The sequence below is a fragment of the Equus asinus genome, chromosome 8, assembly GCF_041296235.1.
Source record: "Equus asinus isolate D_3611 breed Donkey chromosome 8, EquAss-T2T_v2, whole genome shotgun sequence".
Taxonomy (NCBI): domain Eukaryota; kingdom Metazoa; phylum Chordata; class Mammalia; order Perissodactyla; family Equidae; genus Equus; species Equus asinus.
The window spans coordinates 68836367-68858241 of NC_091797.1; the positions used below are offsets into that span (position 1 = coordinate 68836367).

Below are 21875 nucleotides of genomic sequence, written 5' to 3' on the forward strand. Positions count from 1 at the left end.
ACTTGCATTTCCCTAACGACTAAAGATGTTGAGCATCTTGACATAGGTTTCCTGGCCATTCATATGTATTCTTTTGTGAAGCATCTGGTAAAATACTTTGCACATTTTTCTTTTTATTGGTTGGTCTTATTTACAATTTACAAGGGTTCTTCGTATTCTGGATACAAGTCTTTGTCAGATGCACACGCTGTGAATGTATACTAGTCCATGGCTTGCCTTTTTATGTTATTAATAGTGTTTTCAAAAGAGCTGGAGTTTTTAATTTTTATTAAGTCCAATTTATCATTTTTCTTTTATGACTCATGCTTTTTGTGCTATAAGAAATCTCTGCCTAGCTCAGGGCCATGAACATTTTTTCTGTTTTCTTCTAGATATTTAAAAGTTTCAGCTTTTCCATTTAGGTTTACGATGCATTTTGAGTTATTTTTTGTATGCAATGAGGTAAGGGGAGGGTTGTTTTTTTCCATACAAATATCCAGTTGTTACACCATCATTTGTTTAAAAGACTCTTTTCCACATTGAATTATTTTGGCACTTCTATCAAAAATCTAATTGACAACATGTGTAGGTCAATTTCTGGACTCTGTCCTCTTTTACTGCTCTATATTTATCCTCATGCCAACATTTTATTAATGTAGTTCTATAGTAAACTTTGAAATTAGGTAGTATAAGCCCTCTAACATTGTTCTTCTAAAAAAATTGCTTTGGATATTTTATGACTTTTGCATTTCCATCTACATCTTTGATTAGTTTGTCAATTTCCACATGAATACCTCTGAACCTAAAGATTAATTTGGGGAGGACTGTCAATTAACCAATATTGAGTTTTCCCACTCCTGATCATGATACATTTCTCTGTTCATTATGTATTTTTTACGTGTTCTTGAAATTCTTTCAGCAATATTTTATACTTTTCACTGTACAGATCTTGCTCATTTCATCAAACTTATCCAAGCATTTCATATTTTTGTATCATTCTAAATGGGACTGTATTTCTGATTTCATTTCCAAATTGTTCCCTGCTACTACATAGTAATGAAATCAATTTTTGTATATTGATCTTGTATCCTGTGACTTTCACAAATTCCCTTAAAGTTCTAGTAGCTTTTTGTAGATAAGAACTTTTGAAGAGAATATATTCCATCACTGCAGAGACTGTTTTCCTGATCCTAAAAGTAATATATATTCTTTGAAGAGAGTGCAAAGAACAGAAAAGTACAAAAAAATATAAAAGCAAATACCAATTCTCCCAATATGTAGGTTAACTGCTATTAATCTTTTGAGAAATTTCCTTACAGTTTTGAGAAAGATTCATTTTTTAAAAAATTCATTTATTTTTACATATTTGACCTTACTCTATATTGACTACTATTTATCATGCTTTTTTTATAACACTTGACAGCATCAAAATTTTTTATTATCAAACTTTGTTTGCATAATTTTAATGTTTGCATACTATTCTATTACACTGATATGCTACAATCATTTTGCTATTATACATTTTTACATATCGAAAATTTTGCACTATTATAAGTAATGTTTCCGTGATCATCCGTAGACATCTATCTCTTCTCACATTCCTTAGGGTACGAATAATAGTAATATAATTACTAACAGCTAACACATATAGTACTTACTATGTGCCAGGCACTGTTTTAAGTACTCTATACACACTATCTCACTTCGTCCCCACAACAGCCCTCCGAGGGAGATACTAGCAGCATCCCCATTACACAGTTGAGGAAAATTAAGTCATAAGTTATGAGAAATGCTAAGAGGCTCAACTGAGGGGCTGCTCTTCTACTCCCATAAAGAACCACTGCTTATGAAGAAAACCATTTCTGACAGGAGTATGTCATGCATATGAATGGCATGTAAGCACCGAGAAGAGCAGCAACTGGGATCCAGTTCTGGGTTGGACTTCATTCAAGACGTGAGACCTGTGCCAGCTCCCCTCATCTCAACTGCAAGTGAAGAGTACAAGTGATACGGTCTCATGCTCCCTGTAGTCTCAAGTCTCACAATTTAAACAATCATTTCTAGATTTTCCCGGAGAGACACCAAGAGCTTTGTCCTGCTGGTCTCAGCAATATTTATTTATCATTCAAAAATCAACCACTGAGCACCTAATATATATCTTGTTTGCCAGAAAATGGCAAATAATGATCAGTCCCTACACACAGATCCATTTATAGAATGAAGGAGAATTAAAACAGATTCTCTTTATCAATCTTTTTTGGGTCATGGACTTACCAGTGACTCTCAAGATTAGGATCCTCCCCCTAGAAGGAAAAACCTTTGTACAAAGAAAATAAATTTGCATACAATATTAACAGTTGTTTACTGATCCTCGCAAATGAGTCCATAAACCTACTCTGGCTAATTCCCTCAGGCTGCCAAGTTCTGATGTAGGTAAAAAGAGAAACACGTATGACTGAAAGGGAAGTGAGAACTCAGTGTGCTTTTACTAGCACTCAAGCTGGTGTAAATTAAATGACAGACACCAGGGTGACGCAATAGCAGTAATATTAATAATCACAGCTAATAATGATAAAGTACTTAACATAGGTCAGGCACTATTCTAAACTGTTTATACATTTACTCATTTAATATCACAATCTGAAGAGGTAAGTGATCTTATCCCTAATTTACAGAGGATACCTGTAAATCAGGCACAGAACAGCTAGGCAGCATGCCCAAGTTCACCAGCAAGCTAAGGACAGAGGTGGGATTTCAATTTGGGAAGGCTAGCTAAGAGTTATGCTCCTAAGTCTCTTTATAAAGACAAAAGACTGCCTTGCAAAGAGGGTGGCTTTGGCCAGTGCTGTTTATTTCATGAGCATACTTGCTCTAAGTCTTGCCCAGGTACCTGCTCCCACTCAAATGAAGACCCTCCCTGACGTGTTCAAATACCCAGTGTTCCTCTAAGTCCCAATGTCCAGAGAATCACTGTGTTTTTAAATTCCTAGGAACCTTTAGCACCATGTCTCAAAGATACACCTCTAACTGTGACCCAAACAACTTAGGAATTAATGGGAAGTGTGCTGGCAGGTGGTTCTCAAGCTTCCTTGATGGTAGAATAGAGAAACTAGATATCCTTTTTTAATATTTAAAAACATCTTCAAATAATTATTACAGTAACAACGATTAGACTATAAAACGAACTCATTACCCCACTATCTCACAAATCAGTTCTGCCCATTTATCCATACTTTTTCAATTCTTGTCCACATGCAAATATATTTTAAAATGGGTACCACAAGTAAATGTATTGTTCTTTTCCTGCTTTACATTATAAGCATCTTCCCCGCTGCTAACCAAAACACAGTTCATATCAGACACATAAAGCAGACTAAGCGTCCCAGAAAACAGGGACAATCAAGTAAAAAATGGCTTATTAATTCCCTGGAATATTATTTTGCATCTTTTGTTACAATACCAATTTTTTATTCTTCTCAGCAACAACTCTCCTCTATTTATCCTATTGAAGTAGCATGTTCATTTATTTCTTTTTTGAAGGAGGTAACACAGCTGGATCATCTCTCAACAACTCACCTACTTAATGTTTCCTTTTCAGATTTTAGCATTTAAGGCTTGGTCAAGAATGCTCCCAGGTCAACTAACTTTTGTAGGAATTTGTGGAAAGGAGAAAATCTGACATATTTGTGTACTAAAATAAAATTTGTGGGTTTTTTTTCCCCCTTTAGGACCGTTTCTCTAGGGCACAAAAGGGTGGTAACAGGATTGAAAGCTTTTCCACATAGATTACATCTGTACAGCTTCTCTCCAGGAGTCCTCCAATGCAAAATAAAGCTATTGCTCTTTGTGAAGAATTTTCCATATTCACTATGTTAGTAAGTATTTTCTGTAAGATGGTTTGTCTGGTATCTAATAAGGTTAGAGCTACTGACAAGTGCTGTCCCACACTGATGACACGTTAAGATTTGCTCTCCAGTGTGAGCTATTTGATGTACTATAAATGGAGAGTTCTGGCTGAAGACAACTCCACACTGATTACATTTATAGGTCTCTTCTCCAGTATGAATCCTCTGGTGCTTAATAAGGTCATTCTTCCGAATGAAGGCTTTTCCACACTGACAACATTCATATGGTTTCTCCCCAGTATGAATTCTCTGATGCACAATGAGGGCAGAACTCTGGCTGAAGGATTTTCCACAAGCACGGCATTCATATGGCTTCTCTCTGGTATGGGTTCTCTGATGTGAATAAAGGTGAGAGCTTCGACTAAAGCATTTTCCACAGTCTTTACATTCGAAGGGTTTTAGTCCAGTGTGGGTTCTGTGATGTACAACGAGGTGAGATCTTTGGCTGTAAGACTTCCCACATTCATTACATTCATAGGGCCTCACTCTGACATGAGTTCTTTGATGCAGAATGAGATGTGTGTTCTGTCTGAAAGATTTCCCACATTCAGGACATTCATAAGGTTTCTCTCCAGTATGGGTTCTCTGATGCCTAATAAGCCTGGAGCTATGAACAAAAGATTTCCCGCACTGATTACATGTGTACAGTTTGTCTCCCGTATGAGTTCTCTGATGGGTAACAAGGTGAGAGAACCAGCTGAAGGATTTTCCACATTCTTTACATTCATAGGGTTCTTCACCAGTATGAGTCTTTTGATGTCCAATGAGATGAGAACTCCGGCTGAAAGATTTTCCACATTCTTTACATTCATAGGGCTTTTCTCCGGTATGAATAAGCCGGTGCCTGGTAAGATTAGAGCGCCAGCTGAAGAACTTTCCACATTCCTTACATTCATAGGGTTTCTCTCTGTGTATACCCTTTGATATACCAAGGGATGTACCGTGAGTAAGAGAGCTATCATTATCGGGGCATTTGTAGGATTTATCTACCGTTTGAGTTCTTGAAAATTGAATAAGGTGAATGTTTTGACAGAAGGTTTGACCACAGTCCTTACTATTATTTGAATAGCTCTCCTCATGACCACTAAAAACTAAATCATGTTTTAAACTTTTAGTACATGAGTCATGTTTATGGAAATACTCTCTCAGGATTAGCTGAGCAGGAAGAAGACAGTTCCCCCCATATTTACCATTTTCACAGACTCTCTCCTGAGTAAGTACTTTCTTTTGGGTGAATGCCACTTGCCTCAAATGTCTCTCCTGGCTTTCTTGATACTTGTCCAATTGGTCTTCACATCTCCAGACTTCTTCTAATGACAAACACCAGAGATCATTCTTTGCCATTCCTTCCATTTTAATGTCACAGGACTGTTTATCTTTAGAAATGCTCTTACTGGAAACTGATGATTTAATTTCACCTGCAGTCTCCAAATCTGAAAGAAAAGAAAAAGCTTTGCATAACTAAAAAAAGTATTAAGGTCAGAATGGTGGGATGTACGTGGAGACAAAGCATGTAAGCTGTGCAGCGTTGCTTTCCAGTATAGTTTTGTAACCTCAGTGGAGAAAGAGAAACGGAGGAACAGAGCAGTAAGCAGGAAATGCATCAGGTATGTGGTACATAAAAGACATAAAAGGAGCAAAGAGAGTAAAGCCACAGACTGGGCATGACGCATGGGATCAGGATATGCAGGGTAGTGTGGCAATAAGGGAAGCCCATAGAAAGGACTTCACCCCCTTATCTAATCCCAGCACTACTCAGACAAGAACCTAAAGTGTCTACTTGTTGCCAGGCCCTTCCCCTGATATGCATTCTTCACACTACTGCCAAGGCAATATTCCTAAACCATGAATGCAGCCACATGTCAGGCAATGCCTTTTATCTACATCATCAAAGCACTACAGAGTCATGCCCAGATGACGGACACAACAAACCTCTCAGAATGGCCATGTGACGGGCTGGAAGAGCAGGAGCACGGAAGTCACCCAGATACAGGTTCTAATGTAAGCTGTACCACCACTACTGGTTAACTCGAACAAGCTGTTAGACTTTTCAAAAATCATTTTGCTTATCTGTAATCTAAGGATGACAGTATTTGTCATGTAAGATTATTGTAAGTATTACATAAGGTGTGAGCTCATCACAGTCTCTGACACATGTATGGTCAAAGTGATACCATTTATAGTAATTACTATTCCTATCTCCTATTGTGAGTACTTTGTTCTGAGACATCAAGACTTAACAACTGACAGGGCTAGCACCACAAGACACTAACTCAGAACATGCATGCTAACTTATATTCTCCTGAACTTTTTGCCCTTCTGCTTATACCCACAGATATTACTGCAAATTAGTCTCCCTTCTAAGAGTCGACGTTTGTTTTTCAATGCCTTTCAGGTAGAATGTTTAGTTCTGAACCAAGGAAAAACTCCACTGTTTACCACCTCTCCCTACGTAAGTGGGGTGATAGTCTACTCTTACCTGGTGTATGGGTTGCATTTTGTCTCCCAAAGAAAGTATGTTGAAGTCCTAACCCCCAATATTTCAGAATGTGACTGTATTTGGAAATGGGATCATTGCAGATATAATCAGATGAAGGGTGGGCCCCAATACAATACAACTGGTGTTCTCGTAGGAAGAGGAGAGGAGACACACAGAAAGACACACAGGAAAATGCCTCGTGAAGATGAAGGCTGACTGGAGTGACGCATTTACAAGCTAGAACAGCTGGGGCCACCAAAGCTGGAGGAGGCAGGAAGGATCCTCTGCCAGACTCCAGAGGGAGCACGGCCACGCGACACCTCCATTCAGAATCTGGCCTCTACAACTGCGAGACGAGAGGTTCTGTTGTTTTAAGCCACCGAGCCCGAGGACCTTTGTTTTGGCCCAAGAAACTAACACACAGGGTGAACAGCCCCTGCCAGGCTTCTAACTGCTTTCTTTGTACAACCCAACCCCTACCAGTCCTATCTTCATTTACAACTTTGTTAGATACTCATTTCTTCCCCAGCCTTATTTATTTTTCTTTTTATTGTAGTAAAATACACATAACATAAAGTTTACCATGTTATCCATTTTTAAGTGTTTGGTTCAGTGGCATTAAGTACATTGACATTATCATGCAGCCATCACCACCATCCATCTCCAGAAGCCTTTTCATCTTGTAAAACTGAAACCCTATACCTAGTCAACAGTAATTCCCCATTCTCCCTTCAACTTAGCCCCTGGCAACCACCATTCTACTTTCTGTCTTTATGATTCTGACAACTTTAAGTACCTCATATAATTGGAATCATGCACTATTTGTCCTTTTGTGACTGCCTTATTTCACTTAGCATATCTTCAAAGTTCATCCATGTTGTAGCATATTGTAGAATTTCCTTCCTTTTTAAGGCTGAATAATATGCCACTGTATGTATATACTGCCACCTTGATGATTTTTTATAGGAAATACACCATCGTCTCCCATCAGAATCCCATCGTAGAAGATTTTCAAACTACAAATGCCAACTGAAAACTTCTAAAATGAACATGCGTGATGAGAACTGGAGGCTGAGCACTGACAGAGAAAAACTCGGAGCAGAGTGTTTGAATACATGAATGGGGTGCTTCTCTTTATCAAAATCCTAAAAATCTCCCATGTATTATGTAACATACCCACTCAAGCAAATTATCTTCAAAATCTGTAGCATCCATGAATTTTTAAAGCCATCACTCATTATACTTTTCACTTTGATAATGAAGTTCACATACCTGTGTAGCTTCCCTTAAATTTCATGTGTTTAAGCACAGGAAGTTTCAGTATTTCTTTTGACAACAAAGTCTTAATAAAAATCTAAACTGCTGCATCTAGTCAGTTACTTTTGGATACTTTCCAACAAACATCCAGGAAAGCTTGCTAAATGAACAAACACATGAATGGAAAAAATAAAGCAAGTAATAAAAAAATGAAAGAAAAGAGAGAACAATCTTCCCTCCCATGGCCCCAAAGCACTGACTGATCAAGCTCTTTACAGAGAATTGAAAATCATAAAAGGTTTCACAGAGAAAGGTCTTGAGGTGCCAATTACCAGACAACTAAGACTCTGACAGATCTTATTTACATCATACTCAAAGCCTGAGATGCAGGGAAATGCCTGATGCACATGGACTTTGGGCCCCAGACAGAAACAACTGTAGGTTGCTACAACCTGCCTAGAGTACACTGGACTTGGGAAGCCATGTGTCTGGCCGAGCCCACCCGGAGTCAGTCACTGGCCAGCGCCCCGCTGTGCTGCACCATGCCAAGGAGGCTACTGCAGTATGCCTCAGACAGCAAGCTCAAGATGGCTGAGGAGAGAGAAGTCAAGAATTGAGCTTGGAAACAAAGGTCAGGGAAAAGATGTCTTAGAGAGACTAAAGGAGGAGAAACATGAAAGACTACTTTCTACTTCTTAACCTAGAAGGCTGGGTTTTTTTATACACAGGGAAGTTGGGAAAGGAATGATGTTAGGACATTTTAGAGATATTAAGATTAAAGTGAAATAGGTATAAATTGAAAAAACATGAAATAAAGAGCTATGTATGGTTAGAAAACAGGCGTTTTTGAGCAGCAATTCTGGAAGGGAAGAAGGGTTAAGCCAACAGGAGCTGGTGAGCCCTCTGGGGCAGTTTTCCAACTGGCCGAAAACACCGGAGAGGGGTAGCATGGGGACTCACCGCAGAGCTTACCAAACAGGCAGAACTGAGGCTGTGGGAAGGCGCCACGTGAAAGCAAAAAGACAGGCAAAGACCAAAGAAACGATTCTATGAAAAATGAGAGAACGGGGATGCTAGAGTTAGAGCTAACAACCAGGACAGCAATATGGACAGGGCTGAACCCAAGCACATCAAGAGAAAGATAATTTCAACGAAGCAGAAAAACAGCCTTGTCTCTGAATGCAGATGAAGTGTGAGCAGATCGGAGAAAGAAGATTCACAAGGGGGAAACAGCAGGTAAATAAACTCAGTCTTCTTGGAAATGAGGACTAGTGACCACCATCTGCCAGGATTCTAGCCCCTGACAGGTCATCTGGAAACTGCCTGCAACACCTCCTGTCTGATCCTCACCTGGATGGGTCTCCTGGTGGATCCCTCTCTCTGCCAGCCACGGCTCTTGCCCTTTCTCCAACCGGAGGATCACATCTGGCTTGGGAAGCTGATGCCCTGTTCACAGGGAGAGATCAAGAATTCGGCAAAGGTTGGGGAATCTGGGCTGGACACAAAAAAACACCCCAGTTGAACCCTTCATAGTCCTGGGGGCACTCTGCACAGTAGACAAGGTGAGGCTCCAGAGGCAGCAAAATATGCATTTTTAAAAATCTGACCAATCAAAATAATTTTTTGCACTAAAGCAGAAGGAGTACAAAAACACTGATCTATGCCTTAAAGAAATTGGGTCCCTGACCCCAAGGTCACACTCTGATATATGCTTCAGGGTTTCCATACCTTTCAATCAACGAAGAACCAAAATCGTCCCAGGGAGTACATCTCCACACACAGAGGTTAGTCTTACCCAAGGAAACCAGGTTCTCATAGTTCTCCAGCATCACATCTTTGTACATGATCTGCTGAGCAGCGTTCAGTAGCTTCCACTCCTCCCTGTTGAAGTTCACAAGTATATCCTTGAAGGTCACCAGTGTCTACAACATGAAAAAAACCTATATTAAGCCAGATGTATCTCCTTGCCCTCCCTTTCCTAAACACTGACAGAGAGAGAGATTAGGTGGATAGCACTGGAGTAGGGAAAGAGGATGAAGCAGAATCATGCTAGGAGCATTTAGCATTTATTTTGGATTTGGGTTAATTCCTAAAAGGAATGGCTATCAGGTACAGGTACCTACTGTACAAAAACCAGTTCCATGTTATGCTTTAGGTTTAGAAACTGTCAGAAGCACTTTTTCCCCCCTAAGGAAGATTAGCCCTGAGCTAACATCTGTGCCAATCTTCCTCTATTTTTTGTATGTGGGATGCCTCCACAGCATGGTTGCTGAGTGGAGAAGGTCTGCGCCTCAGATCCAAACCTGTGAACCTGGGCCACTGAAGCGGAACGCATGGAATTTTAACCACTTGTCCACAGGGCCAGCCCTACAAGCACTTTTATTTAACTCAAGTTTGTTATAAACAGTTATAGCAAGGAAAATCAGACACCAAAAGTCAATCTACATTTCTATTATGTGAAATAAAAAACCTAATTCAACGCATGAAAAGAGGAGAAAACAGTCTTGAGTTCAAGAACAACCTAATACTTAAGAGACCAAGCTAGCCATGTTTGTGGCCAAAATAATTATCCAAAACATTCTTCCTAAACATTGGTAGGCATCAAGAAAACGGAGAAGAGATTTTATTTTAATAACAGCAAAACAATTTCACAAAGAATAGATACAGAAGCAAGGCCTTTAGCCATATCAAAAAGAAATATTAATTACACATAGAAAAAAAAAAAACTTGAACAAAGACCATGAAGGTCAAAACACAGCGAATGTTTTTTAAGAAAACAAAAAGAACTGAAAGAAAAGAACTGTCAAGCCAGAATTTCTATATAAAGTGAAAATACCTTTGAGGAATTATACAAAATACATTCTTAAATGAAGTAAAGTTAACAGAACTGGTTACTAGCAGAGCCGTTCTAGAAGACGTGCTAAAGGTAGCTCTTGAGGTAGACGGGAAATGATGCCAGAGAGAAACTTTAAATCTCTGGAGTGAAGGATGAGCAACAAAAACAGTAATATTTGGGTAAATAGACCAATTTTCTTCTATTAAATCCTCCAAAATATGTAGGACAATTGAAAGCACAAACTACAACACGTTCTGGTGGGGTTTTCAGTACAAGCAGAGGTGACATGCGAGGGACCCTCCAGGGGAAGCAGCTGAAGGAGGTGTGAGGAGCCCAGTCTCCACCTGGACGCTCCCAGGTCATGCTGGTCCCAGAGGTTCCCTTCTCAGCCGAGACCTTCCTGCTGTGGCTGCAGCTGCCCCTCGATAATGACGTAAGTTGTCCCTGAGCTCCTTCAAAGAGCACGCCTCATGGAGGAATTAACACAGCCTGCACCACAGCCAGGACAACTGGGACCAGAGAAACCCTCCAGGGGCACCAGCACTCCCAGTTCTCACACCATCCTTGGGGGAGGAAGCCCGCTGTGAGCTCAATTCCGTAGCGTGGATGCAAGAGTGTTCCATCAGAGTCCTTCTAGCGCCTGACTTGACTCCTACCCATGTTACTGTTAAACTTGTGTTTCTTTTATATGAAAGGAAATAAACCTACAACTACAAATAAAGAAACAGGACAGTGCTGGTCTCCTGGAGAAGTGTATCCTGAGTTACAATTTCTGAAGTTCCTACACAAAGGAACTTCAGAGCTTAAGCAATAAGGGATTCTCAGTTGGAAAACAAAGAAAAAAGAAGGCAGCCCAACTTACGTGGGACTGGGCAGTGGGTAACTCGGCTTCCATGCCCTCCTTGCTCTCAGTAACACTTTCTTGTTAATGCAAGATCCTGGGAAGGCAAGCTGAGGAGAAGAAAGAAATGTGAGGACAGTTTGCTGCAACTCAGAGGTGCCATAAATCATGAGCTTAGACCGCCTCGCACCAGCGGGGTATGACACGAACACCCACAGCACAGAGAGGAGTATCAGATGTTCCAAAAACACATCTACAGTGCCTGAAATTCCCAGCAGTAGGAAGACAAGAGCTACATAGACTGCATTTCCCCCTTAATCTCTAGAGTTTCATGCTAAATTTCATTTGGAATCAAAATGAATACAAATCCTTTTCTGAGGAAAACAAAAACCACAAAACCTGACCCAATATAACAGTCTCAATTTACAAATAAGAAAACAAGTGTTTTCTCCAGCTAATCACAGAAGGGAAGTCAGAAATTTGAAGCACAAGAAAAATGTGATGTGCCACTACTGGCCTGAAGGTGGAAGGTGCCATGTGGCAAGGCACATGGGCAGTCGGTGAGAGCTAAGAGCAGAACCCAGCCGACAGCCAGCAAGGAGACGGGGCCCAGGGGCCTATGGCCACAGGAACCGACTTCTGCCAACAGTTAGAGTGAGCTTGGAAGTGGACTCTCCCTGGAACCTCCAGGTGAGAAGTTGGGCCAGCCAACACCTTGCCATCAGCTGCTGGGTATCTGAGCAGAAAACCCAGCCACACTGTGTCAGACTTCCACCCTCAGAACTGGCAGCTAACAAGTGGTGCTGTTTGAAGCTGCTAAGTTTGTGGTAACTTGCTACTCAGTAACAGAAAACTAACACATGGGCAATTATCTTTTAAAGATATTTAAATGTTAAGGACAAATGCTCTATATTTACCTATGTAGTTACCGTTGCCAATGCTTTTGGTAGATTCAAATTTCCTTTTGGTTTCATTTCCCTTCCCCCTGAAGGATATCTTCTAACATTTCTTGTACTATGGTAATAATTCTGCTGGTAACAGATTCTTTCAGCTTTTTTATGTCAGACAGTGTCTTTATTTTGCCTTTGTTTGTTTAAGTTTTATTGAGATATAACTCACCATACAATTAACCTAAAGTGTACAATTCAATGGTTTTTGGTATATTACATTATTAATCTTTAAATTTCGGTAAAAATATATGTAAGAAAATTTACCATTTTAACCAATGCTAAGTGTACATTTCCATGGCATTAATTACATTCAAAATGTTGTGCAACCATCAATACTAACTTCAAAACTTTTTCATCACCCTAAACAGAAACACTCAAATAAGCACTAACTTCCTATTCCTCCCTCCCCTCAAACTCTGATAACCTGTAATTTAATTTCTATCTCTACAAATTTGACTGTGCTAGATATTTCATATAAGTGGAATCATATAATATTTGTTCTTTTCTGTCTAGCTTATTCCATTTAGCATGTTTTCAAGGTTCATCCACGTTGTAGTGTGTATCAGAACTTCATTACTTTTAATGGCTGAATAATATTCCATTGTACAGCTAGACCACATCTTGTTTAACCATTCATCTGTTGATGAACATGTGGGCTGTTTCCACCTATTGGCTGTTGTGAATAATGCTGCAATGAACACTGGCACACAAATATCTGCTCTAGTCCCTGTGTTCAATTCCCTTGGGTACCCACCAAGGAAATTGCCGAGTCATATGACAAGTTTATGTTTAGCGTTTTGAGGACCCACTAAACTGTTTTCCACAGCAGCTGCCTCATTTTACATTCACACCAGCAATATACAAGGGTTGCAGTTTCCCCTTGTGCTTGCCAACACTGGTTATTCCATTTTTTAAATTATTACAGCAATCCTAGTAGGTGTGAAGTGATATTTGATTATGGTTTTAATATGCATTATTTTCATGCACTTATTGGACATTTGTATGTCTTTGGAGAAATGTCTGTTCAAGTCCTTTGCCGATTTTTTTTTTTTAAGATTTTATTTTTTTCCTTTTTCTCCCCAAAGGCCCCGGGTACATAGTTGTATATTCTTCATTGTGGGTCCTTCTAGTTGTGGTATGTGGGACGCTGCCTCAGCATGGTTTGATGAACAGTGCCATGTCCGCGCCCAGGATTCGAACCAACGAAACACTGGGCCGCCTGCAGCGGAGCGCACGAACTTAACCACTCGGCCAAAGGGCCAGCCCCCCTTTGCCGATTTTTAAATTGGGTCATTTGTCTTTTTGTTGTTGAGCTGTAGTTCTTTACATATTCTGGATATTAAACCCTTATCAGCTATACGATTTCCTAATATTTCCCCCATTCCGTAGGTTGTCTTACCTTTGTTGTTGAAAGATATTTTTGCTGACTATAGAATTCTAAGTAGACATTTTTCCTTTTAGTGTTTTATATATAGATTTAGCTCCCCTCCCAATGATCTGGGAATTAGAAGCGTTTTCCAGTCTGGCTAGCAGTAACAAGGAATATTCCCCATGTGAACGTCAAATACAATTCCCTCCATCCTTAGACGATTCTTTCCCTGGCCTTGGGTGGTTCCGTCACACACGTGCTGAGCTACACTGATGACTGGAGGGAGACCCTCTGCAGACCTCTCCTCTTGGTGCTCTGTCCCGTGAAGTGCAGCTGCTCTGCCCTCCCAGAGTCTCAGCTGCAGATCCTTGACTCAAGCAGTCTGCTGGACTTCACCTCAGTGTCCCCTCTGCTGTTTCCTAACCTGGAAACTCTCTCGAAGCAATAACCTGGGGCAACCACAGGGCTTACCTCGTTGGTTCTCCATCTCTCAGGGATGACTGGCCTTTGTGGTCTGACATGCAGCGTCTTGAAATGATTGGTTCATGTATTTTGTCTGTCTTTTTGTTGTTGATGTTGTTTGGGCAAGAGGCTAAATCCACTCCCTATTACTGCATTTTGGCCAGAAGCAGAAGTCTATAAGCATTGCACTTTTAATTTGTTTTAAATATAGATAGTATTTTTAATTTCCACTTTTTAAATACTGGGTTTGAATATTTTCCATGTTTATATTTATAGTTCTTTTGTATTTTGTTTTGTTTTCTTTCATATTGTTTGCCCCTTTTGTCTTCTGGAGATCTTAAGGATTTCCACTTCAATTCTAGGCACGCTTACATAAATAAAAGTACCGTAGCTTCTGGCTACCACACTGAAACGGTTCTCACCAGCCACATCTATTAGAGAGGGCATTGCTGGCCTCTCAACTGCTCTCGGATGCTCTTTATTTACTTTGCTTCCATCCTTACCTGGTTTTCCTCTGTATATCTTGGTACTTCTTAGCTTTCTCTAATGATTTAAAAAATTAGATTAGTTTAAATGTAGGTTTCCCTTTGTTGCATCCTCAGTCTCAGTCTCCATTTTCAGTGGCCCCCGGGCACTTCCAGGACACAGAGCATATCTATTTACTTTATCCCCACCGTCTGCCTATCCCATGGCACCATGGCATGACACAACAGGGCTAAGTGTTTTGGCTAGAATTAATAGACCACTGTCCTCTATCCCCCTCTCTTTCCCTAAATTCAAGTGCATATTTCCACCCGTGGTTAACAGGACGGATTCTGCCGCCAGACTGCCTGGGTTCAAGCCCCTGCTCCGTTACTTCCTAGGCGGTTTCCTAGCCTCTCAGTATCTCAGTCTCTTCTTCTTTACAATGGGGATAAAACAGCGCCCACCTCATAGGGTTATCACAAGAATTAAATGAGTCAATATTTGTAAAGCACACGCAACAGTGCCTGACACATGGTAAGGATTATTTGTTAATTTAAAAAATAAATGACATCTAGGGACCCAGTAACATGTCCTCTTAACATCTAATCATTTACCACAACCTGGAAATGTCTCTCCCATCCATCTCTTCCTCTAGATTCCTACTGCCATGGCCTCGGTTTTGGCCCTCACTGCCTTTGATCTCTCCTACTCCAGTGAGTGGCCACATCAGTGTCATTTCTATAAAACACAAAAGTTTCACTCCTTGATTAAAATTCTGTTGGTCTCACAGTACTTACAGGAACATGGACCAAGTCCTCAGCATGGATTTAGGATCCTTTTCTACCTCACTCGTCCTAAATGTTCCATCAAACAACCACACTTTTCCCTAGAACCAGGCTAAACCACTTGAACTGCCCTAACATGTTTCCATATGCTATTCCTATGCCAGGAATGCTCTTCCCTTTCTTGCCTCTTAGCAAAACTCTATCCACCCTCAAGATCAAACATCATCCCTTTTGGTGTAATTCCCGGGACAAATTCCCCAGGAAGTTTTAGTGTTTCTTCCTGTTTACTCCCACAGTCCCTAATGCAAGCAACACGGACTAAACAAAAGTGCAGCGAGAGACTCACCGCTAGCTGACCAAGGGGTCATGTCCACACGGAGTGAGGTCTCCAATACCAGGCACTTCCTTAGCGCTTTGCAACCCTTTCCCCAGCAACATGAGTAAGGATCAGTTATAAACTGTACCTGACAAAGGCAGTGAACATACTAGATATGGGAATTAAGATACAGATGTGGATGCTATATGTACTTTGTATGGATATTATTAGAAAAACACGAGATTTATTTTAAAGAGTAAGGATGCCATAGTTAGCAGGATAGAAAGGTGGAATGAGTGCACATGGTTCCTGTATTCATTGTTTTTTGCACCAGACATTAACTGAGTGTTTACAATATTCCAAGTCTTATTCTAGGGGCCGAGAATACAGCAGTGGCTGTTCAGATAGGCCCTGCCCTCACGGAGCTTACTTTTCAATGTCAGATGAGTAAAGGTTGAAATAACCAGGGATGTTTAGCCTGTGCAAGAAATTACTTAAGGGCCAGCCCCATGGCCAAGTGGTTAAGTTCATGCACTCTGCTTTGGTGGCCCAGGGCTTCGCCAGTTTGGATCCTGGGCACGGACATGGCACTGCTTGTCAGGTCATATTGAGGTAGCGTCCTACATGCCACAACTAGAAGGACTCACAAGTAAAACATACAACTATGTACTGGGGGGTTTGGGGAGAAAAAGCAAAAAAAAAAAAAAAGAAGATTGGCAACAGTTGTTAGCTCAGGTGCCAATCTTTAAAAAAAAAAAATTACTTGAGAGAAACAAGAGAATGGTCTTCACACATGTACAAGTCCTGTAGAACAGGGATAATATTTATTCTGAGTTGTTCCAGAGGGCAGAATTAGGAGAAATGGTAGAGTCACAAAGAAATTAATTACAAGTCAATATAATAAGACAATGTTAATCAAATGACATCCGCACATAGAACAGGCTGCCTAAGGAGGCAGGCAATTTCTGATCACTAATAAATTTTCAATAGGATCTTATTAAAAAAAAAAAAAACTATAGTACAGTTGCCAGTTTACACGGATATCTAAGGTCCGTTCCAACGACTTTCCTGTTTCATGATTTAAAATACAAATAGCTTGCAATTAGTCTCACTTCATCCTAACTTCCCTTAACCTCCACTTCTAGGTAACTTACTCAAACCTTTATCTAAACCAGTGGTTTTCAAACCTGACTGCATACTGGAATTGCCAGGTAGATTTATAAATTATTGAGACCTGGGTCCCATGCCACCCTTCCCCACTAGGAGATTCTGGTTTAACTGTCTGGGCCGGGGCCAGGCTTTTTTTTAAATAGCTCCGTAGGTGATTCTAATGTGCAGCCAAGGTTGAGAACCACTGATCTAAGCCATTATTTAATCTATTTAATTGTCAATTTCTACAATTTCTGGGGGTAATCAGATCTTTTAATCAGTCACCAGATACACACAGGATCTTTTTATGCAACTGGCCAAAAGTGACTTCTCTAAAGCAAAAGCAGTCATTTCCAGGGCAGGGATCCTGAGATGAGTTTTATTTCTTCTTAAGGAAACAGCTGGTAAGTTGTAACTTGATGGTAACTATCTTGATGTTATAGATCTGGATCTTCTGTTGTTTTAATAAATCATTACTGAACACTTACTGTGTGCCTGGCTCTGTACTAGGCCCAGGGGGTAAAAACGTGAACAGAGTATTTCTCCCTGTCCTCAAGCAGCTGAGTCTAGTTGGAGAAACTGAAAATGGACACCTACTGTGCAGGATGATTGCTGCTATGATAACAGCATGCCCAAGGGGTCGTGGAGCACAGAAGACGGCCCGCACCCCAACCTGGTGGTTTCAAGGCTAGTCCAGTCCAGAGCTGGTTAGGCAGCTATGGAGGGTGGGCAACCGTGTGAACAAAGGCCAACCCCAAGACAACGGTGTGTAGGGAGAGAAAGCTCAGTGCAGCTGGTGCATATGGTCAACGGCAGGCAGCAGCCAGAAAGGAGGCCAGAGGCATGCCTAGGTCACAGAGGGCCCAGAATGCCATTCTCAGAAATGCTGACTTTTTCCTACATCTAAGCCAGGGAACGATCCTAGATTTGCATCTTAAAAATGCCTTCTCTGCATTTGGGGTAGTTGTGTGATGGACCAGGGGAAGACATAACAGCAGCAAAGAGACCAGGCAGGAGGCTAACACTGTAATCCAGAAGACGGCACACAAAACAGAATCAGTGAGGGTAGGAATGGAGAGCAGGTACCTTCTGGAGAGATTGCTATGTCCTAGAACTCGACTGGATGTGGTGTGAAGACGGCATGAGGGGTAAAGATGACTCCCAAGTTTCTGGATGACTGAATAGACAATAATGTATCAGTTGGAGCAGGTACTAGAGGGGTGATGTGGTTAGTTTTGAACATGAGAGGGTCAGAGAAGGGACATTTGGAAGCACATATTTAGATGTGAGGGTTATCCAGCTGTATCATCTGCCCTCTATATTTCTGTTTTATCTGTATCTCCCCAAACTGCTTGGCTATATTCTCAAACAGGACTTCCTGAGAGGCAGGAAATGGTCTTTTGTCACAGATTTGAGTGTGACTATGAGATACAGGTGACATACGCAGATGGATAGAGTAGTCTAAGGGAGACCACAGATTCCTGCCAACAATCCTAGGACACGGTTCCTGTAAAGCCCATTAAGAAACGGTAAGATTTAATAAAGCTGGCTGATAAAGGAGATAGACCCCAGGTTCTGGGGATTAGCACACAGTTCTCTTTGGGGAGCCACCGTTCTGCCGACCACCAGGGCAGAGATGGGCTGGAAGCAGCTTCAAGTAACAACAAGGAGGCTACGAAATTCACTATCTGAGGCACGAAAGCTTCCACAGCACAGCTCTGATTAGGTACTGAGTATACAGGCTCATGACCGTCTACATTCTGGGCCCCGACAACTTTCAATCTGAATTCCTACTGTACTTGCCCCATGTTCTCTAAGCTTCACTTAAATGCCACCTTTTCTGAGAAGCCTTCCTGTCCCAGAGAATCAGTGGCTCCCTGGCCAGTAATCATGGAGCATTTGCCCATGCTCTAGTGTTTCAACACACTGCCCTACCCCACCACTACTTAGCTGTCCACTTCCCTTAGAGATAATGAAACACTTGAGAAATGGGATAGTCTCAATTTAAATCCCAGAAAAAGGCCAGCATAGTGCCTTGTACTTCATATTCGTTTACACTGGCATTTGTCAAATATTTGATGAGCAACCACAATAACTTGTCTGTTTCCCCAGGTGTCTGCCCTCAGGTCTGTTTGAATACCCAGTCCCTGAGGGCCAGCGCTCAGAGATATGCAAGACCTTGTCAGGGACGGCGTTTCACTCGAGCATACGGAATATACACTTCTTAATATAAGAGAACAGGATCTCTTCGGTTTCTGAATCAATTCATCAGTATTTGGCATCTGCAAAGGGCAAGGAATGATCAGCAAAAGGACCCAGCAGCCAAAGGGTGAGAACTCTGGGGCTAGCAGAGATAGCAGAGACATATTTAAAGACGCAAAAGGCAAAGATCACGCATCTGTGAAAACTCAGCAAATGTATGCTTTAATTTTGTGCATTTCATTTAATGTAAAATTCTACATCAAAAGAAAAAGCTAAATAAGCATTGAATTCTACTTAGTAATGCATATGGATTCTGCAGTATCTAGAAAAAGTATACTGATGTCTGCAATTAACTTTGAAATGCAATGAAAAAAGATGGACTGATGAAGTCTGCAAGACAGAGGGACAATTTTAATGAAACAAGAGAGGAGTAGATTAGTTAGGCTATAGAGAAAAGTCAGAGTAGTGTTGAGGTGGTTTAAAAAGGGGTAGAAGAGTTGCGTTATCTATCTCCCAGACAGACAGTTAACCGCAATCAACATTTCTAACCAGACTAACATTTGTTAGCTAGCATTCTGGATGACATCCTGTGTTCCCTTTTACTTTCTATTTTTTTTTTTTAACAGTATATTCTATTAAGCTATACATAGAACTGAAATTCTTCACTTTCTCCATACACTTTAGATGGGAACTACAGTTTTTATGTTAACCTTATCTTTGACATTGATACTACATGTTACATGATACACATCATTTTGATTAATGTCAAGGAAAAATAAAAATAAATTAATTAAATTTTTGAGCTGTCTCTGAAAAATAAAACTAGATTAAACGTATACACATCTCCACTTAATCTATTTGATAAAAAACACACACACACACACAACACTGAAGATCAGGAAGCTAGGAGCTAGAGATGTATAGCTTTTTTTTTTTTTTTTTTTTTTAAAGATTTTATTTTTTCCTTTTTCTCCCCAAAGCCCCCCGGTACATAGTTGTGTATTCTTCGTTGTGGGTCCTTCTAGTTGTGGCATGTGGGACGCTGCCTCAGCGTGGTCTGACGAGCAGTGCCATGTCCGCGCCCAGGATTCGAACTAACGAAACACTGGGCCGCCTGCAGTGGAGCGCGCGAACTTAACCACTCGGCCACGGGGCCAGCCCGAGATGTATAGCTTTTTTAAAAGACCACACACAAACCTGTTTGATCTTAAACACTGAAAATACTGATAAGATGCAATTTTGAGGAAAACCGCCAAAATAACTTTAATAGGAAGTAAAAAGCTTTTTTAAAAAATGAGTATCTTGAGACTACGCCAAGAACTGGAAATCCATCCAGCCCTTTTGGCCATCGAACTTATTAAAGTAGACCTAGCTCATCACTGGTTCTAGCATACAACCTCTACAGTATCCACGAACAGAATCCAGTAGTATATATTTTTTAAAAACAGTATAATAACCACGTTGGATTTCTCCTAGGAACGTCAGACTTCTACTGCTAAGAAATTTCCTACTCTAATAAAAAAGAGCATGATCACTTCAGCAGAGAAGCCATATGCAAAATTTTAAACATCTAGTCCCAGTTGGGGGGGAGGGGATAAAGTAAGCAGGTGTCAACCAAAACGTGCAGCTTCACGAGGCAAAGGTAAAGTTTTAAAGAAAAGAGAGACTTTATTAAAAAGGTTTGCAAGCCGGGGAGGGACATCTCCCCTCGCAACCTGACGGTGAGGCCGCCTCCGTCGGGGGTGGCGGGGCTGAAGGGCACGGAGCGCCGCGGCCCGAGGCCAGGTCTCCCCGGCAGCCCTTCCTCACCCCGCCACCCCGAGGCCGTGCTGCGCTCCGGCAGGGGTCAAGGTCAAACGCAGTTTCCTTATTTCCGTCCAAAGCTCAGCCCTGAGGGGGTCATGGTAACCGTCGCGTGGACTATGGCCTCGTTATCTCTTTCTCTTACCAAAAGAATAGAAGAAATCTTATTTTGCATCACCGAAAATATCTGGTTCAAAATCTCCCCCGCACCTTCAGACACTAGGGCATTGTCATCTTTCTCCGTCCGCTAGGAACGCTGCGACCTGAATTCAAGAAGTACCGCGCAAGGGCTAAAAATCACAGTTAGGAACAAAAATTATTTGCTGATGAAATCACCGTCTACCTAGAACGACGAGGCTAAACAACCGCAACATTACTAACAGGATCAAGACGCGTCTCACTACGAAGCAAAGACACAACACCCAGCACCTTCGTCTGTACCTGCAGTAAGCACCTAGAAGGTTCGATGGGGGAAGCAGTCCCTCACAATGGCAGCACCAACCGCAAATCAATGACGAGCCGTGCCTCCGGGACAGGTGGCTGGGCACACAGGCTGGGCGGCCCGGACCGCTCGGAGCCCACTCCCGGCCCTGCCCGCCGCCACCCCCTCGCACGCGCCGCGTCCGACCCCACGCGCTCGCGCGTCCTCCGCGTCCCCGCCCCCTCACGCACGCGCACCGGCCCCGACACGCGCACGCACGTCTCGGACGCCGCACGCACCGCTCGAGCCCCTCCGCTGAGAATCGCGGCAGGGACGCGAAATCCAGAATCCCTCCGCGGGGCGAAGCGGGGCGGCGCAGGTGCTGCTGGGAAATGTAGTCCCGCCGCTCGAGTCGGAGTGGCTACAGAGCTCGCGGCTTCGGGGCCTTGGGCACCGCCGCCCGCCCCGGCGCGCTCTTTTCTCTTCTCGCGGCGGCCCGGGAGCTTCGAGGGCGAGAAGCAGGTACCCGAGGACAGGGCGGCGCGTGGGGCGCGTGGCGGGGGAGGACACGTGGCGGGGAGGGCGGTGGGCGGCCCAGCCCTCACGCCGACCGGCGGTGATGGCGGGCAGAGGGGCGGCCGTGCGAGCGGCGGCGG

General features: G+C 42.1%; 2 protein-coding genes across 8 annotated transcripts in view; one reads left to right on the top strand and one right to left on the bottom strand.

Annotated features, from left to right (window-relative positions):
* Nucleotides 1-839: 839 nt before the first annotated feature.
* On the bottom strand, nucleotides 840-21378 carry ZNF10 (zinc finger protein 10). 2 transcript variants are annotated; one of them, XM_014861124.3, is made up of 5 exons: nucleotides 21240-21378; nucleotides 11319-11407; nucleotides 9416-9542; nucleotides 8971-9066; nucleotides 840-5317 (listed from the first exon to the last, which is right to left on the bottom strand). In XM_014861124.3, the coding sequence occupies exons 2-5, from the start codon at nucleotides 11349-11351 to the stop codon at nucleotides 3852-3854; spliced, it is 1722 nt and encodes a 573-aa protein (XP_014716610.1). In that variant the 5' UTR covers nucleotides 11352-11407; nucleotides 21240-21378; the 3' UTR covers nucleotides 840-3851. The 2 variants fall into 2 exon arrangements, with proteins under 2 accessions (XP_014716610.1, XP_044632095.1); XM_044776160.2 differs by lacking the exons at nucleotides 11319-11407; nucleotides 21240-21378 and having other exon boundaries at nucleotides 9349-9486.
* ZNF891 (zinc finger protein 891) overlaps nucleotides 21265-21875 on the top strand; it is a 53595-nt gene continuing 52984 nt past the window's right edge. For 5 of the 6 annotated variants that reach the window (XM_044776159.2, XM_070515781.1, XM_044776157.1 and 2 more), the window contains exon 1: nucleotides 21265-21741. In XM_044776159.2, coding sequence (XP_044632094.1) covers nucleotides 21265-21741 — 477 coding nt within the window. The remainder of the gene's footprint in view (nucleotides 21742-21875) is intronic. The other variant, XM_070515778.1, reaches the window with a different exon arrangement.

What these genes read in the sequence shown, in the direction of transcription:
- ZNF10 (XM_014861124.3), bottom strand. Translation starts at nt 11,351, where the DNA reads ATGGAAGCCGAGTTACCCACTGCCCAGTCCCAC. An exon ending in TACCCACTGCCCAGTCCCAC is followed by an intron (nt 9,543 to 11,318) that starts GTAAGTTGGGCT and finishes TTCATGTTGTAG; the next exon opens with ACACTGGTGACCTTCAAGGA. An exon ending in TGAGAACCTGGTTTCCTTGG is followed by an intron (nt 9,067 to 9,415) that starts GTAAGACTAACC and finishes CCCTGTGAACAG; the next exon opens with GGCATCAGCTTCCCAAGCCA.